Raw genomic sequence first — 18,984 nt, 5'->3', positions numbered from 1 at the left:
CGTGGCCGCCAAATGACAGTGTGTGATAAATACAGACAGAAAATTAAAAGCGAAGACTGCTGCACTGCCGGCGTCACATCTGGGATGCGCAAGAACGAGAGAAACACGCTGAATGGAAATAAACGCACAGATTATGATGTCGTTTTTTGTGTCGTAATAAACAGCTCCTAAAATCTGGACCTTATTTTAGACACCACACCACACTTAAAAGTCCCGTATGAGCTACCATGTGCAACATGTGTGTTCGTCAACGCAAGAGCGCTAAAAAAAATTCCTTACGACGAAAACATAAAGCTGAAGTAAAAATCTCATCTAATGAGATCAGATGTAAAGTGAATGGCAAGATATGGTACGCATACCACTAGTAGTACATGGGCTCCTTCTAGTGGCAGGCATAAGTACAGTTCAGTTAGTTGTATTTAACTTATTTCAGTACAAAGTATTTGCGTTTCGTTTTTAGTTTTTTTTGTTTTTGTTTTTATAATTCAACTGTTATGTGCAGTAGATTTTAATTGAATAATTTAAGTATAGTTTTTTTTCTTCCTAAATTGTTACAATGTCTTAAACTTTTAGTTTTTAATCCACAACATTAACTCTTTTTTTTTTATCCCGTGCATTTTTTTTTTATCTGCATTTAATCTTTTACAACTCTTTAATATTACAGTGGTTTAAACTTCTTCTTTTTTTTATCTAGTATGTATACATGAAGTACATTTAAGTTGTAGTTGTATCGGCATTTACAGAGCTGAAATTGCTTGTGATGTTTTTATAGACTTTCCTTGGCTTCATAAGAGAAGCAAAATATTAGAACCATTCTGCACCAGTGCACCCCAAAAATCATGTTGTTTACTCTATTGGCTCTCATTAGAGTGTGACCGAATGCATAGACCAGTGAGCGCAGGTTACGGCTAAATAAAGGAGCGTGTGTGTACTAGCAGGTCGCAGCAGAGTGATTCCAGCCCTTGTGTGCCCCCTCTTCTTTATTTATTTGTCTGTATTAGCTCGCTGTTTTCCCCCCGCCACTTAAAATTAATGTCATCCGGCGCAAAATAGAGGCCGAAAGCTAAAATTCAGCACTTTCCCAGCAGCCCTGTTATTTATCAAGCTAACAAGGAGAAGATGCATCCCGCTTCGGCCAGAGCACGGGAAATATGTGCCATTAAAGCTCGTTGCCAGTGCGTTCAAGTTGGAGGGTGTCGAGCATTGCGAGACGGTTAAGGCGAGACGTGAGAGGAAACGCGCACATTGTGTCCACCCAAAGGCGTCGCCGCGATACATAATCTGCATGTGTGTGTATGAGAAGTGCTGCTGCTGACGGCTATAAAAATAGGATCCTTTAGGGTCTACACAAGACACAGTTTGCCGCCTTGAATAAATCATGTTGCCAGAGTGATCTTAGCGCTCATTTTCTGCTGCGGAATCACGTCCCGAGGACTGTTAGCATTGTCCCGTGTTAACATCTCCGCAACATGGCGCCAATAGGATTCAGACGCAGAGGTGGCAAAAGTACTCACAGTATACCTATTGTTTTGTTGTTGTTGTTGTTGTTGTTGTTGTTTTGAGGAAGTGGGGGGTTGACAAATAATAATAATAAAAGTTAAATTTATTTGATTTGATTTTTTTTCTCAGATTAGACTGAGAATTTTTCCACACCTGAAGCTGAACGCACGAGTCATTCTTGGAGCTGCTGGTAACATCAAACACGACCCAAAGAGCTCAGTCAATTAGTCAGTCACTTATTGACATCTTCTTTTTGCATCATGCAGTCATTTGCTAAGGTTGGAAAAGTAACAGGCTTATTTTGACAAATAAGTAAGAAGTACAAATGTCCATTTTCCCGCGCTAGCTAGTGGCAGCTAACGTCACAACAGGCCGTAGTTTGGAAGATAATGAACAATTCTTCAAAGAAAGAGGCTTCAAGCTGTGTATTGACACAGATCAAGTTTGGCTTAAAACTAAACATAAAAAAGAGAATTAACCAAACCACCATGTTAGCTACTTTATTGCTAACGCACAATGCAAAACAGATGGGCTAACCAAACTAGCATCAATGTCACAGTAATTATAGACCTTTTAACAACTTACAGTAGCCTACATTAGAATAAGCACACAACAATGCTCACAGGCATGTATTATTTATCATTTGAGGGAAAACAGCTGCTGAAAAACTGCAGTGTAAACACTGTGCTCTTCTGTGTTGAGCAGAATGAGCAGCATGATGCCCGCTGAATGATCATCAAGCACCAACTGTTTAATTCTTTCCATTCTATTCAATGATGGTATTATTGTACACCGTTGAGGGCAATTTTTTTTCTCTTTAAAAACATTACAAAGTGTTAGTTGGTGTTATCTGGTGCTCTGGAGTTTTCCATTCATGTCAATGGGGAATGATGATTTGAGATTTAAATGTTTGAAATTATGAGCATGGTTATGGAATGGAATAGGGGGGAAAAATGCGTAAGTTGAGTATTGAGTAACGAGAGCCGCCGTGGTGACGCAAGGGGACCAAATTGTGCGTTTGCCGTGCGAAGAGAAGCAAGAGGATGCTGCAGGCGGGAGGAAGGCTGCAGGCTGAAGGCTGCAAGCCACACGTGAAGAAAACATGAGATCACACCACTTTCCTCACTCAATCATGCTGAGAGCACCCACTCGCAACCCGAGGACAACCGTGGCTCGGAGGCACACGCGCCAACACACACACTCGGGCTGGTAACATCTTTACAACTAATTACGTTTGAATAAAACAACACAATCGGGGCAAACAAGTGAAAACCTCAGAGAGACGATTGTATATTAACATAAGTTGAAAAGAGGAGCTGATGTTTGGAGGTGTGGCTCCAGGGCGCAGCTTTGAGATGTAGCAGCAAGCAAAAGAAGAAGAAAAAAAGCACTTAAAAAAAAAGGATTAAAATTATACACACAGTTGTTCTGTGTTTGTCGTGTGTATCTTTAAAAGTGCTGATGGTTAAATAAATGCCCTGCTTTATGTCGAACACTAACAAGCACTCAGAGTCAGAATAAGCTTAATGAGTAACTTCTGGATGCTAGGGCGGCAGAGAACATGCTGTTCGTCAGGTTCCAATGAAACGGCAGAGCTGCACTACCGACAGCTTCAAAAATGGGGAACAGGCCCGGTGGCTTGCAGGTGGTGGGAAGCCAGCAAGATGGAGTTTTCGGATGCGCAGCACTGCTGCGAATCCTCGTTCAACGTGCCCCATCTGTGACCTCACAGCCCGCCCGTGTCAAAGGGAAAGTGCTGAAGCAGGCAGGTGTCCTCCCACACTGCGTCCCGCACGAGCTCGCTATCCTGCATTCAGTCCCTCACTGCTTCACTGACCGCTGCCCTGACCGTGCTGTCACGTGGAAAACGCGAGGAAGTGTTAGTACACGCTGAATGATGATGTACTCTGTCTGCTGCACGCTAATTATAGCCGCTTGTTTCTCAAAAGAACATAATAGCCTTTTCAGAGTGCCAGGAAAATATGGGATTTTTCCCCTTTTGTGTCAGTTCAGCGTGACAGCTACCAATACGGAACGTGGAAATCAAAGTCGGCTATTTCCTGTTTCCGAGGTAGTATCAGAGGGAGAACGGTGGAAATATCCCCACTTCTCCCGTTGTGAGTTGTGCTTGAAAGGCACAGGTGAATAAAAACTGTCAACTGTAATCGCATATCATGTGCAATTTTTCTGGAAACTTTGTGCGAAAGGGGTGACAATGCCCAGATTGTATGTCCACATATGCTCAATTGAGTTTTTTTTCACAAATCCATACTAGTGTAACTCTGTATCTTTGAGAAGACGCGAATGTGTGTATGACTCCAAACGAAGGCCGTGGGGAGGGAACAGCATTGGTGGGGGGGGGGGGGGGGATAGCTCCTGGTACAACTTTGTTTCCTCCTCTCGTTCTCCAGTCAACACAAAAACCGTCACAACCGTTTCCCTCTCATTTTCTTTAAGTATCCTTCCGCCACTCGCGCTTATTTACAATAATATAGTTCCGTCCCCCCAAATCAACACCAAAATAGATCCTCCACAAATACATGTAACAATATGAAAATAAATCCTCTTACACTAGCACTTAGTTCTCACCCACGTGGTCTATTACTTAAAATAATTTTCATAAAATATATTTTGGAGAGCAAATCTAGTTTCACTTTCAACTGTTTGAAAAGGATGAATGTCTTTGCTTTTTTTTTTTTATAAAAAAAACTGTGAAACTAGTTAGGTTGATATATTTATTGGGCTTGTTTTGCAAAAAAAAAATAATAATAATAAAAAGGAAAGCTGTTAAGATAATATTATTAAAAATGATTTAATAATTATAATAATAAATATTATTTTTTCTAATTAAATTAGCCATTGTGCCTCATTTTCAGATTGTCATAGCGATTGCCGCCAGTCAATCACAGGGCACATACATTCTATATAGACAACAACAAGCAAGCACACACACACACACACACACACAGACAATTCAAGTCTTCAATGCGCTGCCCGTGGTTAATCATCAGACACCAAAACCTTTTGAGAATGACGGAGCATTTAGTGTTCATCTGGCAAAGAGCAAAGTATTCTTCCTGCTGCACTGTAAACTTAGCTCCTGCTGATCCTGTAATTTCCTCTGTCCAGCCTCTCAGCTGCACTGTAAAACCTGATGTGTCCACTGTGTGTGTTTGTGTGTGCGCGCATCGGGGGTTAGAGTCAGAGTTGTATTACAGTGCTGCTGATGAGTCGCCCGGCTGCGAGGCTGATACCTCCGCAGCATCCAGCACATTGACCAGGCCTTTAAATAAAGCCTTCGATCTTCGAGCAGCAGAAGGTCACCGCCTGCCTCTGGTTACCCTGCCGGTCTGTCTGACCGCCTCCCGCCTCTTGTCCTCCCCACCTATGTACGTCCGCATTCCAATCACACTGACCTGAGTCCTTCCGCAAGCGTCCTTCCGCTTCCCCACCAAGATGGAACAATACTAAGCACGTTTGTCTGAATTGCAAGCGTGTCCCACACATACCAAAAATCAGGCAATATTCAAGCTTTTTTTTTTCCTACTTTGTGATCAAAGTCAACAAAGGACAGATTCTCGCATGTCTCTGAAATAATACGCTATGATTAACTCTTATCTTGCTGTGTTGGGTTTGTTTGTTGGGTGAGAAATTGATTCTCATAAGAATCGTGATTCTCATTTAGTGCGATTCAGAATCGATTTTAAATGTCCCAAAATTAATTTTATTAAATTATTTTATACTGTCTTCCTTTGTTTGTGTGTGCCTTTTTTGGGAGCGCTGTTCATGTTGTACCCGATGTGGCCACTTAGGGGCAGTGTGGTTCCACGCGGTCTGATACACTGTTGTAGATAAAAGTGCCGCAAGTAGTGCGTGCACTAATTTGCATTAGCGAGTCAGACTGGAGTAGATCATTACGATTCCTTGAACATCTATAAATTGAAGCAAAAATCATTGTCAATCAAATCATTTTGAATCAAAAATCGCTCTTAATCGAAAATCGATTCTGAATCGAATCGCACACCCAAAAATCTGAATCGAATCGTAAGACATTCAAAGATTCCCACCCCTATCGTAAATTTTAAACCTGCTCAATATTTACGATGGTGAATCCTTGACTGGGACAGACAGACACATCTTAATTTTGGTTTCCAGTGGTGTGATGTGTGTTACGAGTGACTTTTCCTCTCTGATCTGTTCAATATTTACAATGGCAAATCCTTAAATGTAATAAAGACACTAGTACTTACAGACAAATGCACCAAATTTGAACTTTCGTATTCCCTTCCAAATCTGTCAGCTAAGGCTTGATTATCAGATGCCTCTGAACGATTATCCTGAGCGATTATCATGTGGTGTGAAGAGTGTTAGAGTGTTTTTCCACAGGCCAATAACCGTAAATGTTCATATTTACGATGGCAAATCCTTAAGTGTAATACATGCAGTACAATTGCAGCAAATGTTTACTTTTTTTTTACTCTCTTCCCAATCAAAATCAGCAAATGCCTGATTATCGGGTGTCTCTGAAAGATTACCCGTAACGGTAATCATGTGGTGTGAAGAGTGTTTAAGAGTGATTTTTTTCACCCCCTCTCTGATCTGCTCTGCTCTGAAAACTGTCGAGGCCAACATTTGTAAATGTTATACCTGTTCAATATTTATGATAGCAAATCCTTCAGGTCAAATTTGAGCATTTTTACTTGCCTCCAACAAAGTCAGTAAAGGCCTGATTTTTTGATCGCTCTGAAATATTATCCTGTGGTGTGTTAGAAGTAGGGGTGTTAGATAGGGAAGCGTATTGCATTCACTTGAAAAAAAAAAGTCCTGTTTTCTGACAAATTTTTTGGGGGGGAGCTTTTTTTTCTTTTTCTTTTTTTCTGTTTTATTGAATATTTTTTTCCCTGTTTTTTTTTTTAGTCTTTTTTTTTCTGTTTTAAAAAAATTCTCTGTTTTCTGAATATTTGTTTTTCTGTTTTTTTTATTTTATTTTTTTTAAAGGGGTTTTCCCTCCGAGATTAGAAAGCAAACCACAATACAGTATACACATTCATTCCTTTATTGAGAGCCAGTAATTAAACATGACCATTATAATGCATATGGAGGTATGCGGGAGAGTGTCCGCAAGTCTCTTGGAGTTCAGAGGTAAAAAAATTAAATAATAATACTCCGAAAAACAGAACACCAGCTCTGTTTTTCGGACTATTTTTTTTTTCTGATTTTGAATTTTTTTTTTTTCTGTTTTTAAAAATAAATTTCCACCCTGTTTTTCTGAATAATTTTTTCAGCCTGTTTTTCAGAAACAAATTTGACAGAAAAAAATATTCTGTAAAACAGAAACAAATATTCAGAAAAACAGAAAATAAAAATAATCAAAAAAAACAAAGCTCCCAAAAAAAATTGTCAGAAAAACAGGAGTTGGTTTGTTTTTTTCAAGTGAATACAATACGCTTCCGTAGTCAGACGATTACAATTTTTTATCATAATTAATCGCATGACTTCAATAGTTTAACTGACGATTCATTGCAAATTTAATATCTGTTCTAAATGTAGAATAAAATATTCTATATATAAATTTTCATAGTCTTGTTAACATAAAAGTTAAAAGAAATGTTAAACTAATAGAAATATGGCTACATCTTTTAGTCATTGATACGGTAATTTCATAATAATTCATAAAATTGACAGTTTTGTCAACATTGAGTTTGGGCTTTGTGATTGTGACGTGAAAGGGAGCGACCGCCAATCAGGAAGCGACCTGAAGCTCGTGCGGTTGCCGGACAAAAATCAGTGATGGGCTGTTCGTAAAACATGTCTCACAAGTGATTCAGCAATGTAAACCTGACAAGGAGATTCGTTTGCTAGTTACCAGATCAGAAAACAGGTTAGCTTCTTATATTTCTACTTCTACGACCACAACTTCTCATTCTTCTTTTTTGGATTTTTGGGCAGTCTGGAGGCCCTGTGGCACTGTGCTACCTCTCGCAGGTCAATCTTGGTACTACAGCAAATATATAGTTGTGTTTGTGTTCATGTGTTGATCATTTAGCCTATATTCAGATTTCTCTCCTGGTCATATGTGGGATCTCTCACATTTTTAAAAATCTGTTACGATTGCTTGAGTCTCTCAGCCCCTCCCATCTGCCGTGTCAGTCAGATATGAACTATAAATAAAGTCAAAAATACATGCACGGCGTCTGGCTCCTCGGAGGGAGCAGAGTGGGGTGAAGGAGGTTCACAGGGTCAGCACATGAAGTGAAAGGTTTTCGGCCTCATCCCCCATGAGCGCGCCGCATGTCAGACCCCCTCCTGTCAATCAAGATCTTCTTGTCAGAGAGCGAAGAGAGCGAGGAAGGGGTGTGGTCGCCCACGGAGATAAATATCAAGTGCCAAATGCAGCTATTCATAAAAGGCTCCTCGGGGAGTCGGCTGTCAAAAATATGCATGGAAATAAATCGGTGCGCGGATTTACTTGACTAAATTGTTCAGTTTGGATCATTTCTGAACATTTGAATGCGGACGGAAGGAGAAGACATGCTTTCACAAATGGCAACTGTCCATAGAAATGGTGAGGCACCTACTTTTGTGGTGCAAGGTATACAACAAAAACATCATATTGACTAGGATAGTTGAAAGTATTTCTTGTAAAGATGCAGGTTACCTCTAACTGAGGGTGATGGGACGTTGAAGTCCAAATTCTCTATCACAGATGGAGGAATTTTCTTGACGTCCTGCAACGACGAAGAGATGTGGTATTACTTTTAAAAGCAAAGAAGGACATCAAATGACTGCAGGAAACTGCAAGTCACATTTCTGATATAATAAATGGAAAATGTTTCATTATAAACAATTCAATATGTGAATGATTAAAACATAATGGCAACAAAAAAAAGACGAGAATTATGTTTTATCTTTCATTCTTTTTTTTTCCATTCCTTAAATGTACCTTCATGAATTTACAACAACAACAAAAATAGCACAGGACGTGTACAAGTTTAAAAATGACCCAAGAGGGGGAAAAAATATTAATACAAGATGTATGTACATTTAACATCAGCATTAAGAGACAAGCGTCATCAAGACAGTCCAGAAAAAAACCATAAGCCACAAATCTTCTTCCTAAAACGTAATACTTGTGCGCACTTCCTGAGGGAGAAACGAGGCGCCAAGTGACAAAGCAGATTACAGCCTCTCTCAATCCAACTGCCACTAACAATGACAAGCATTCACGTCCCGGTAATCCCACTCGGGCCAAATGGACTCTGACCCGTTTGACTGCACTGGAGATCTCGGGAAGCGAGGCGCAGCGTAGTCAAGTGAGAGGATGTGCAATATTGGACTGAGGTGAAGCCAGGAAGATTTCACAAGAATTGACTGGAATTTGGGACTACAAGTAATGTGTAATGGGTGGGAATGTATCGGTACCTCACGATTCCATTCCATTCCGATTCAGAGGCCCGCGATTCGATTCCAATTCTGATGCATGTGTTAGTGGCTTACATTGGCCTACATTTTATAGCTCATGTCAATCAATGACATACCTTTTTAAAACAATTGCATAACTCATAGAAGAGCAAGGATGTATATTTCACACTTTTGACTTTTATTAAAGTGGCAAGGCAAGCTGATTTACAATAGTGTGTCAACACAAATGTCAAAAAGTGCCAATGGCAGCATTTGCTGTAACAAATGTCTGTAGCTTCTCCTACAACAGTACATTTTCGAAACATATTTGAACGTATCAATCTGATTTAGCATAACCTGTATTTTAATACTTGAAAGCGCAATGTGCAGCAGAGAACAGTGGCTTTTAGTTTTGAAAAATGAATATCTCTGAATCGATTCAGAGTTTTTTTAATATGACAAACGATGCATCAAAAAAACTATTATCGTTTCCACCCCTCCAAGTAATGCTTTAATTAGTAGAACATGAACAGTTTTGAGGGGTAACCCGATAATGTTTTCAGTTTTATTTTACCTTTACGGAAGTAAGTTAGTTAAATGGTCGCAGCAGCAATAATCACACATTTAACAAGCTAATGTTAGCCTATAGTAAAATTGGCTATGTCATTTTTCAATTACCAAATTAAAAAAGTGTGTTTTTCTCTACATCTCGGGATATTCTTAGTTACGTTAAGGTGAATAAAATTGACTGTTCTTATTGAAAATTGTGTTTTTCTTGTTTTCTATAAACATTCAAAAAGATGGATACTTATGCTAATCATGCTAACGGTATGTAAAGCCAACAAGAAACAAAGTACAAATAAAAACAACGAGCAGCATTGAGGAGCGATTAAAGGACATTTAAATCTAATCTAAAGATATTAGAAGATTAAAACGTTGATTGTTGGTATATGCCAAGTAATAAGTAGAGTTAAATTAAGCACAACATTCAAACAATGAGTGCAAAGTGGGAAGTATACATTTTTGATGGTGATTCATAATGATATAATTGCTGTTATTAAACACTTTTAAATAATGAGAGGTGCGACTGATTTTGTCGAAAAAGCAGTACATTTCTCAGGACGCATATCCGCCATCTTTGTGGCACCAACTGACAAGCCGAGTTGAACTTTCACACGATTTCCGAGTAAATTCCCGTGAGACCTCGCTGCACTGAAACATTTGCCTTTCTTCCGCACACCTGCTCCGCATGTGTGCATTTCTTCTAAATAAATTGCAACACGCGGATTGATAGGTAGGGCGCAGGGCCCACGTGCTACATGGCAGCAGCGTGTGAGGTCAAGGCCTTTCCCAGGTGCAAATGAAAGCGAGAGAGGACAGTGGGGGGGGGGAGCGTTTGGAGGCCCGCACAACATCACGGGCGGGTCACCTTGCCTTGCTTTGGAGATCAATGTCTGTTTGACTGGCAGAGAGACACACAAAGCGGGCCAATCGCCTCTCTCGCTTCATTGAGATGCAACAACAAACGCGCACGACTCGGGCTGGCCTCCAGCGCACGCGTGTGCGTGTCGCACCACCTCCTGATTCCTTCATGTTCGCTGCATGCGGTCCAAAACACACGGTGGACTCTGCGGTCTGTGAGTCAACGGAGACGTCACACGTCATTAAATACTAATTAGATGAATATCCACTTTTAGTTACACTCGACATCTACAAGCAAATATGCTGTTTGGGGGGGGGGGATCACTTTTGGTCATATTTGTTAAAACAATCATTATAAATTCACATTAGTTGTGGGGGGGAAAACAGCCTTCTCTGGGGCCATCTTGTGCCTCTAATTTGATATATAAGAAACCACCACGCCTGAGAAAAACAACCATTTAGCGACAGATGGCAAGACACTCATCATGAACTGACCTGACCCAGAAAAGCACCTTATTCGTAAATGAATGTTATAACAGTTCAGTTTTATTGACACTTTGTAAGCCACACCTCCTGTCTCTGATTGGTTGTTTTTCTCAGGCGCAGTGGTTTCTTGTCAATGAAAGTAGAGGGACAAGATGGGTAATTATTTGGACAGAACACTATTAGCAAGAGGTGGAATGTAACAAAGTAAAAGTACTTTGTTATTGTACTTAAGTATTTTTTAACTCATTCACTGCCATTGACGGCTGTAGACGTCAAAAAATTCATTTGAACTATTGCTATTAGTATAAAAAAAATTCCCACTTTTGTTAACGAAAGTATGAAAACCTAGAAATTTTTATTGTACATTTAGAACAGATATAAAATGTGTGATTAATCACAAGTTAACTAGTGAAGTCATGCGATTAATTACAATTAAAAAAAAATAAGAAAGGATTATTAAAAATTAGGGCCGTCAGGCGATTACAATTTGTAATCGTAATTAATCGCATGACTTCAGTAGTTAACACACAATTAATCACAAATTGTATACCTGTTCTAAATGTACAATAAAAAAATTATAGGTTTTCATACTTTTGTTAACAAAAGTGGGGAAAAAAATGTTAAACTAATAGAAATAGTTCAAATGAATTTTTTACGTCTATAGCCGTCAATGGCAGTGAATGAGTTAATGTATCTGTACTTGAGTAAGTTTAGTCTCGACTACATTTGAAAGTGAGTACCTCAACTTCTTACTCTGCTAGCTTTCTACTGTTACTGTTTGCTTCCACGCAACTTGCCCATTTTTTTTCTAAATCTTTTGTCTTGCATGTGACGGTCACCAATAGCGCTGCGCCTCTCCAGCAGCAAGTTAATATCGAGGTGCAAGATCTACCAGCACGAAGCAGGCGACAAAGTGATTAACCAATAAAAATCAACAGTTAGCCTATGACATACACGGCTAAACGAAGCCATGCTAATTGGGCGCCGGATGGCGAAATGGGTGACACGACAGACGACACCAATGTGGATAATGCCGACCTTGACAGGATCCAGACAGATTATGAGAACTAGTTTTGTGTCATTGTAAACTGATATTTACTTTAACAATTAGAACTGAATTGGGATCAAGTACTTGTACTTTTTTTTTCCTCAACTACTTTTACTGAAGTCAATGTTTTGCACTGAGATGCAATGTCAGAGTTTATTCTTGCGGTTGTACTTGACAGTGGTGTCTTAATAGCACGGAACGATACTGATTTTTTCCACATATTTCAGGAGGCTACACGAGAACCTCGGTATGAAGTAGTGTAGTTGGCGACGACTACTAACATAAAGCCTCACAGTGCATCACCATCAAAATAGAGCGCTATTATTATGATTGGACTGGCGGACTTTTTTTTCGTATCCTGCTAAATGAATTCCGCACAAAACGGAGAATTTTTGAGACATCTTTTGTACTGGGTCTTCTTCATATTGTGGCTGGTGAGAGGGCGTGATCGCTGGCTTGGATTCAGCCCATCAACAGTACCTCCGCTCAGCACACACAAACGCTTCTCCGGAAGATGACGGGACAAGTTGAATTATTAGTGTTTCAAATAAATGGCACATAACTCAGGGGGCGAGACGGTCCGCCGGCGCAGGTGCGCGTGACGGACGCGCCGCGCCGCCACATGAATGCAAGCCGTTTAAATCACTTTAAATGTAAATGTTTATTGTAGCGAGTGATGCAGATGCAGATCAGCTGGAGGAGATTGGAATGTACCGCGTGTGTGCTTTTCTTTCCAAGAACATGAACAAAATGTTGTGCTGCAAATTGAGAAGAAGAGTACGATTTGCTTTGGTCATGCAAAACTCTTTCCAATATAGACGATATCAACAACAGGCTCCATCTTTGACAGTTATTACGCAATCCTTTTTGGGGATGGCAGACCCAAAGTACAGAACATGCTCTACAATGTCATGCTAAAATGACTTCTTCCCATAGATTGAATGCACTCAGCGCCCACTCGTCCTTCACAAGGTCAAATAAAAGACACCGACGGGCACTCCGGCAAATGGACGGCGACACGCATCCTTTTGTGCCGTTAATTCCGAGGCATCAAAGTGAGCTGCGCTGCCATGATTCACATGTCAATACTGATACTTTTCAAAGTGATTTCCCATAGTTGACCTGAAAAGTGCGCAAGCCCAATATGGTGACAGGGGACAACTACATTATCTTTAATAACTTAATCACAGGGTGGGCTGCAAAGTGAGCGACGAGTCAATACGTGGCGAAGAGGCGACGAGAATTACTCTTCATGTGGAGGGGATTAATAACGCGGCCTGCGTACTGTATGTGCGATGCGTGAATCTTGCCGTCTTTCACTTCCTGTTCTCGCTGCTTCTTCAGCACAGGAAGTGAAATATCGGCCAGAACACACACACACACACACACACACACACAGATACGAACACTTTCCTCACACCATAATCAGCAAAGTTGCACTTTAATAAGCAATGGGGCATGTCCAGTTCTGGCTTGTAACACCAATGGAATTTAATAGAATACTATATTGACCTAATCAAATAGCAGAGCCACAAATTAGAGGACACGCACACTTGCTAAAAGGCTTCTCCGGAGCGGGAAGGGGGTCCGCGAAACCACACACAAAAAGCATAATCCAGGTTGTACAAAAGCACCACCTCACTCGGGACCACAGAGGTTGCAGGTCACTAAGTGTGTGCGGGTGTGTGTGCGTGTGTGTGTAGTGAGTACACGATGAGATGTAATGAGAGCTAAGTATGCAGCAGCTGTTCAATCACCACAATGCAACGTTTCCATAAGAAACGCACACATTTGAAGAAAGACAACCCCCCCCCACACACACACACACGCACACACACACACACACACACTCACACTGCATGCGCCGCATGCGTGGTGACCTTGTACAACAGCTTTGTTCTTTAAAGCCATGTTAGTCTGCAGGAAGCCAGTCAGTCGCTGCAGATCTGAACGACTTTGAACGCCTCGTGTGGCCTTTATCTGTTCGTGTTTTTTCCTCTCTTTTTTTTTTTACGTCCGTATAGACAAATTAAGTGGAGATAAAAATGTTGAACAAACTTACTTTGAAAATAATTGTTAGTGGCATTACAATATATAGAAAATACTTTCAGATACGTTTCTACAATTTATTGTTACAAAAATGTTGTATGATAAATATTATTTCTTCATTAAACATGATTCAATTTTACAATTGTTTTAAATTCATATTTAATCTGTTTTTAATTTGGTTTTTTTGGAAGGCCTCTTTTCCTGTTTTTGGTGCACGCAGCGAACGCAACAAGTGGACGTCTGTCAAGTTAAAAGGTGCAAGTTTACTCAAAAATCAATCATTGACTAGATCCGTTGCACACAACTTTCACATGTGGCCTAAGCTCGGACACAAAATATTACACATGATATTTTAAGTATTGGAGTGTTCTGTTTTGTTTTTAATAATCGAGAATGATTTCGTATTTCTATTGTGCGCAACAGGTGAAGGCCACCACTTTCCGAATATAAAAAAAACACGTTTCCTTAAAAAATATTAATAATAATAACACACACATGATCTCCTAGAAAAATCGATGAGATTGCGCGATGGACTGGAAAATAAAACACACATTCAGTGTCTTAATGTTTGCTGTTAAATCCGTGCGTAAATGCGCATTGCCCTTGCACTTTGAGGAGTCATGCACTTTCACTCATTAAAATTATTATTTTTGGTTTGTTTTTTTTATATCTTGAGGCAAAAGCAAGCCAAACAAAACAACACAAAGCAGGCGGAGTGTCACACACACCGTGAGAAATAGAAGAAAATAAATAAAACATCGTCAGGAGATTTCTTCTCCCATTCATTTGCTGAATGGTGTATTTATTCAAGTCTATTTTGAAAGCGTGTTGTCGCTATTCAATGAGACCACAAAGAGGACATCACAATGATTGATGCATGATGCTTAACACTGGGAGAACATAAATTGATTTTGAACAGTTTGTTTGGCGAAAGAGTTGTGCGTAAAGTCCTTAAAAGTACAAAACAAAAAAAATAAGAAGAGCTCGTTTTTGCAACAATTTGGACCACTTGTTGATCTACTGTACTTCGTTTGTGTATAGGTTAAATAAAAGCAGTATCGGTCGGCCGTTGATTTATTTCAGTGTCATGCTGACCTGAGTGGGCTCCAAATAGGACGCGAAAAAGTGTGTCAGGGTCCAGGTGACGCGCGTGATAGTTGTCCAGATTCCATAAAAAGGCAGACATGCAGTAAAACATATACACACCCAAAAAAAAAAAACATGACCAGCATGCAGGCTTCACAGTCGTTTTTGCTTATACAGAAATAATCCAAACTTGTGCAGTTTTAGTTTGGATTGTTTTGACGGAGGGAAAGGGGACTAATGGGTGGCTCTGAAAATGACCACAAAAAAAAAGTTTCCTAAACACACACATAAAAGAGAACAATGAATGTCTGCGGACATTGCATGACAACGGTAGCCTAAATGATCAGCAATGATAAACCATTAAAACACAAAACATGACAAGCTTGGTCATCGATGCAAAGCCAAACTCCAAAGTCCACTAACTCATCCTGAGAGTCAATCAATTCAAATGCTCATTCTCACCCAGAAATGCAAACACATATGTCCTGAAATGACTTTTTATTTACGTGCGTAACTTTACGCACAAACGAGTTAACTGCGCGCAAATGAAGAATTTGTTAAAAAGGGGGGAAACAACTTTGTTTGTTTGTTTTACGCCGGGACTCACATGAAAAACTCCGGGGACGAGGGGTTGTGGTCGCTGCCGGAGCCCCCGTTTTCTCTGAAGCCGGTGGTGATGAGCTTCTCGTACTTCTCCTTGTAGGCGTCCCTCTCCCTGGCCAGCCGGGAGATCTCCTGCTTGAGGTGGTCCACCTGCTGGATGAGCTGCGTCTTCTCGCCCTCCAGGACGTGCCGCTGCTGCACCCGCTTGTAGCGGCAAGACTGGGCATAGCCGCGGTTCTTTAGCGTCCTCCTCTTCTGCTTGAGGCGGATCACCTCCTCCTTGGTGACCCCGCGCAGCTGCCGGTTGAGCTCCCGCACCGACATGGTCACCAGCTGCTCGTCCGAGAAGCGATCGTCCAGGCGCAGGTGCGGGTGGTGGTGGTGGTGATGGTGGTTGCCCCCTGAGCCGCCTCCGCCGCCGCCTCCTCCTCCGCCGCCGCCTCCGCCGGACTGGGACGCGGAGGACGGATGGTGTGCCCCCGCGTGGTGGTGATGGTGGTGATGGTGGTGGGGCGCGCCGGTTTGCGCCGCGGCCGCAGCGATGACCGCCGACACCACGGCGGCCGCCGAGCCCATCTCCTCCCCGGCCATGGCGCCCGCCGGTGCCGCCCCCCCGGCAAACTGCTGCCCCCTGGCATAGCCATCGAAGCTCTGGAGCGGGTGGCTGCTGCTGATCAGCGCCTCTACGGCGTCCTCCGGGCTGAAGCCCAGAGCCTCGGGGTTGAGCTGCTGTTGGTAGCCGGTCATCCAGTAGAAATCCTCCAAGTGCGCTTTCTGCTCGCTCCCTGATCCCGGACTGGGCGCCGAGAAGCTTGGAGAGGGGGGAACCGAGCTGCAGGGCGTGCTCATCGGGGTGGAAGACAGGGATCCCCCGGCGACCAGGCGGCTGCACTGGCTGATGCTGCGATCGGGCTCCAGCGGCTCCTTTTTCACTTCAAACTTCATCAGATCGAAGTCATTAACATATTCCATGGCCAGGGGACTGGTGGGCAGGTCGGAGTTGCTCATTGCCAGCTCTGATGCCATCCTCTTGCTGTTGACAGTCCTCCAAAGGGGGTGAGGAGCACCTGTCAAAGTGGGCTGTTGAGACACGCACTGAGCCAGCTTGATTTCTTTATTTATTTGAAGCGGAGGAATAAAAAAATAAAAAAAGTGGAGAAGTACAGTGGGGCTCCTCGCACTAATTGCGCGGCACCGCTTTGCTTCGGGAGAGAAGTTTGGGTGTGTTTTTTACGTGTTCCCCTTCGGTGTGACGCAGTGGAGCAGCAGCGGTGTTCCCTGCCTCTCTCCCGGCGCGCGTGAGTCTGAGCGCCGCTCTGCCTCTTTCTGCCATTTAACACTTCATGGCTCCTTTTAGGATTAGCGCGCCAATTTGAGGAGGCTCACGTATGTGTCCCGGGCAAATAGTTGCCTGCCGCTGCCGCTGCTGCTGGAGGAGGAGGAGCAGGAGCAGGAGGGGAGATGAACAAGGAGGGCTGGAAGGGTGGAGAAAAAAATGAAAACTCCACCCAGGGATTGATAGATGTTTTTTTTTGTCTTTATCCAGAGTTTAAAAGCTGCTCAATTTAGAAGCGGCGTGACATCACAAAACTGAAATTGAGCGAGGCTGCCAATGAGCTGCAGGAGCTCATTAGCATATTACATGGTAAATGTTTGGAAAATAGTGTTAACGCCATTAAGAAATGCATGTCTAATTTTGATACACTATGTTGTGGTGGTTAAATGTACAAAGCAGTGTAATTTGTGTGCATTTTTTTCATAATCACATTAATTGGCAACAACAATGTAAAAGTTTAACATTCACCACAAAGTATAAATATCAAATCATAAAGCATTATATTTTTGCTCCAGAGAAGGTAATTCATGGAAATAATAATAAGAACACTAATAAAAACACAAATTTCCAAACAAAAAGCAGAGCAAAGGTGAGTGAACATGTGCGCCCGGGTCGAACTGCATGACAACTTTTAGAAACCCAATGTCGCCCCCTCTTGACACAAATGAGTAATTCATGAAGGCTCTTGAAGAGTTCAATGTCTTTTGCCATGTTTAAAATATTTATTCAGAACCTTAATGTATGTGACGTATAGCAAAACAAAACACATTTAAAAATAATATTTCTAAACACTGAAAAGGATCTTCATTAGGTAACAATAGCTCCAAATACAGCAGATTAAAAAAACAACAACTAAATGATTCCAGTGCAAATCACAATATGTGCATTACTGTGCATCTTGCAGTCACATGTGTAGTTTAATAAGTTCAAATAATATAAATAGCTGTCACTATTATGTTGGTTCTACAATAAACATGTTGCATTAAGTGTCAACCAAAAGGAAACAGAGTTATTGTATATGTATGTACTTTTAAGGTATATATCTCAGCTCCGGCCTTTCCGTGTGACATTAGTATGTTCTCCCTATGCTTGGGGTTTTTGCTATGCGTGTTCCTCGCACATACCAAAAGCAAGTTAGGTTCATTTAAAACTCGAAACCTGAGAGTTTCTTTTTGGCTATACTGATTAGTGCAAAGCGCTACCAGTTTGATACACGCTTCTGAAATAACAAATTTGCTCAAATGACCTTTAATCATATATGTTAATGTTATTATGTTATTATTAGGGCTGTGGTGTAAAAAACGTCTAAATCGACCAGAAAAATTGCTCGACACAAAAAATTCTGGCTACATGAGTAATCGTTGGAGTAATTGACAAGAGAATCGATTCTAAGATTGGTTAGTATTTATGTGAAGGCATTGATTATGTTAATGATTTCTCACAATAATTGGGAAACAGACAAATACAAATATGCAACACTTTATTTCTATAAATAGATTTTCTAGAAAATCACAATGCCCCGTCACTGGTGAGCTGTTTTTGGACAGGCCCGCAGGCATATGGTCCTTGGGGGCACTAGGTTGGTGACCCCTGCTCTAAACTGTCCAAAGGTGTGAATGGTTTGTTGTTCTACACCTGCCCTGTGAATGGCTGGCAGATAAAGCCATAGAAAAAAAAGTGTGGAAACTCTTTGAACTCACTGCACAGTTGTCATATTTGGTCAAACGCCATGTCAGCCATATAGGGTCCCAGTTCCTGGCATTATATTTTTAGTGTTTGGCCTTTTTTAAGTGGAGTTTTGGCAAAATATTTTTGGGTGTGGCTGTAGAAAGTTCCATTCATCATGGACAAGGCTTGCGGATGTATTGTTTTGCAAAATACCCAGAAAGGACAGAAAATTAAGTATAAATTCAACAAAAATCTTGCATCTTAACAAACAAAAAGCCTGACGCGCCACATTAGAGCGCCTCGTTGTTGCAGTGTGGGAAAGTGGTTCAAACGTGTTATTTGTACGCACAAGAAAGATGCTAGACTTTAGTAGTATTCATTTTTC

At 41.3% G+C, this 18,984-nt stretch overlaps 1 protein-coding gene across 1 annotated transcript in view; it reads right to left on the bottom strand.

Annotated features, from left to right (window-relative positions):
• The window catches only part of LOC147175663 (transcription factor Maf-like), a 52,268-nt gene extending 35,185 nt beyond the window's left edge, over positions 1-17,083 (bottom strand). The window contains exons 1-2 of the mRNA XM_086073321.1: positions 15,600-17,083; positions 8,159-8,228 (exon numbers count right to left, since the gene is read on the bottom strand). Of these exons, the coding sequence (XP_085929447.1) occupies positions 8,201-8,228; positions 15,600-16,621 (1,050 nt within the window). The 5' untranslated portion in view covers positions 16,622-17,083 and the 3' untranslated portion in view covers positions 8,159-8,200. The remainder of the gene's footprint in view (positions 1-8,158; positions 8,229-15,599) is intronic.
• Positions 17,084-18,984: the final 1,901 nt, after the last annotated feature.

This window comes from Leptonotus elevatus, chromosome 4, assembly GCF_054856555.1.
Source record: "Leptonotus elevatus isolate MCC_2025b chromosome 4, RoL_Lele_1.0, whole genome shotgun sequence".
Classification (NCBI taxonomy): domain Eukaryota; kingdom Metazoa; phylum Chordata; class Actinopteri; order Syngnathiformes; family Syngnathidae; genus Leptonotus; species Leptonotus elevatus.
This window is presented reverse-complemented; position numbering and strand designations above follow the sequence as displayed.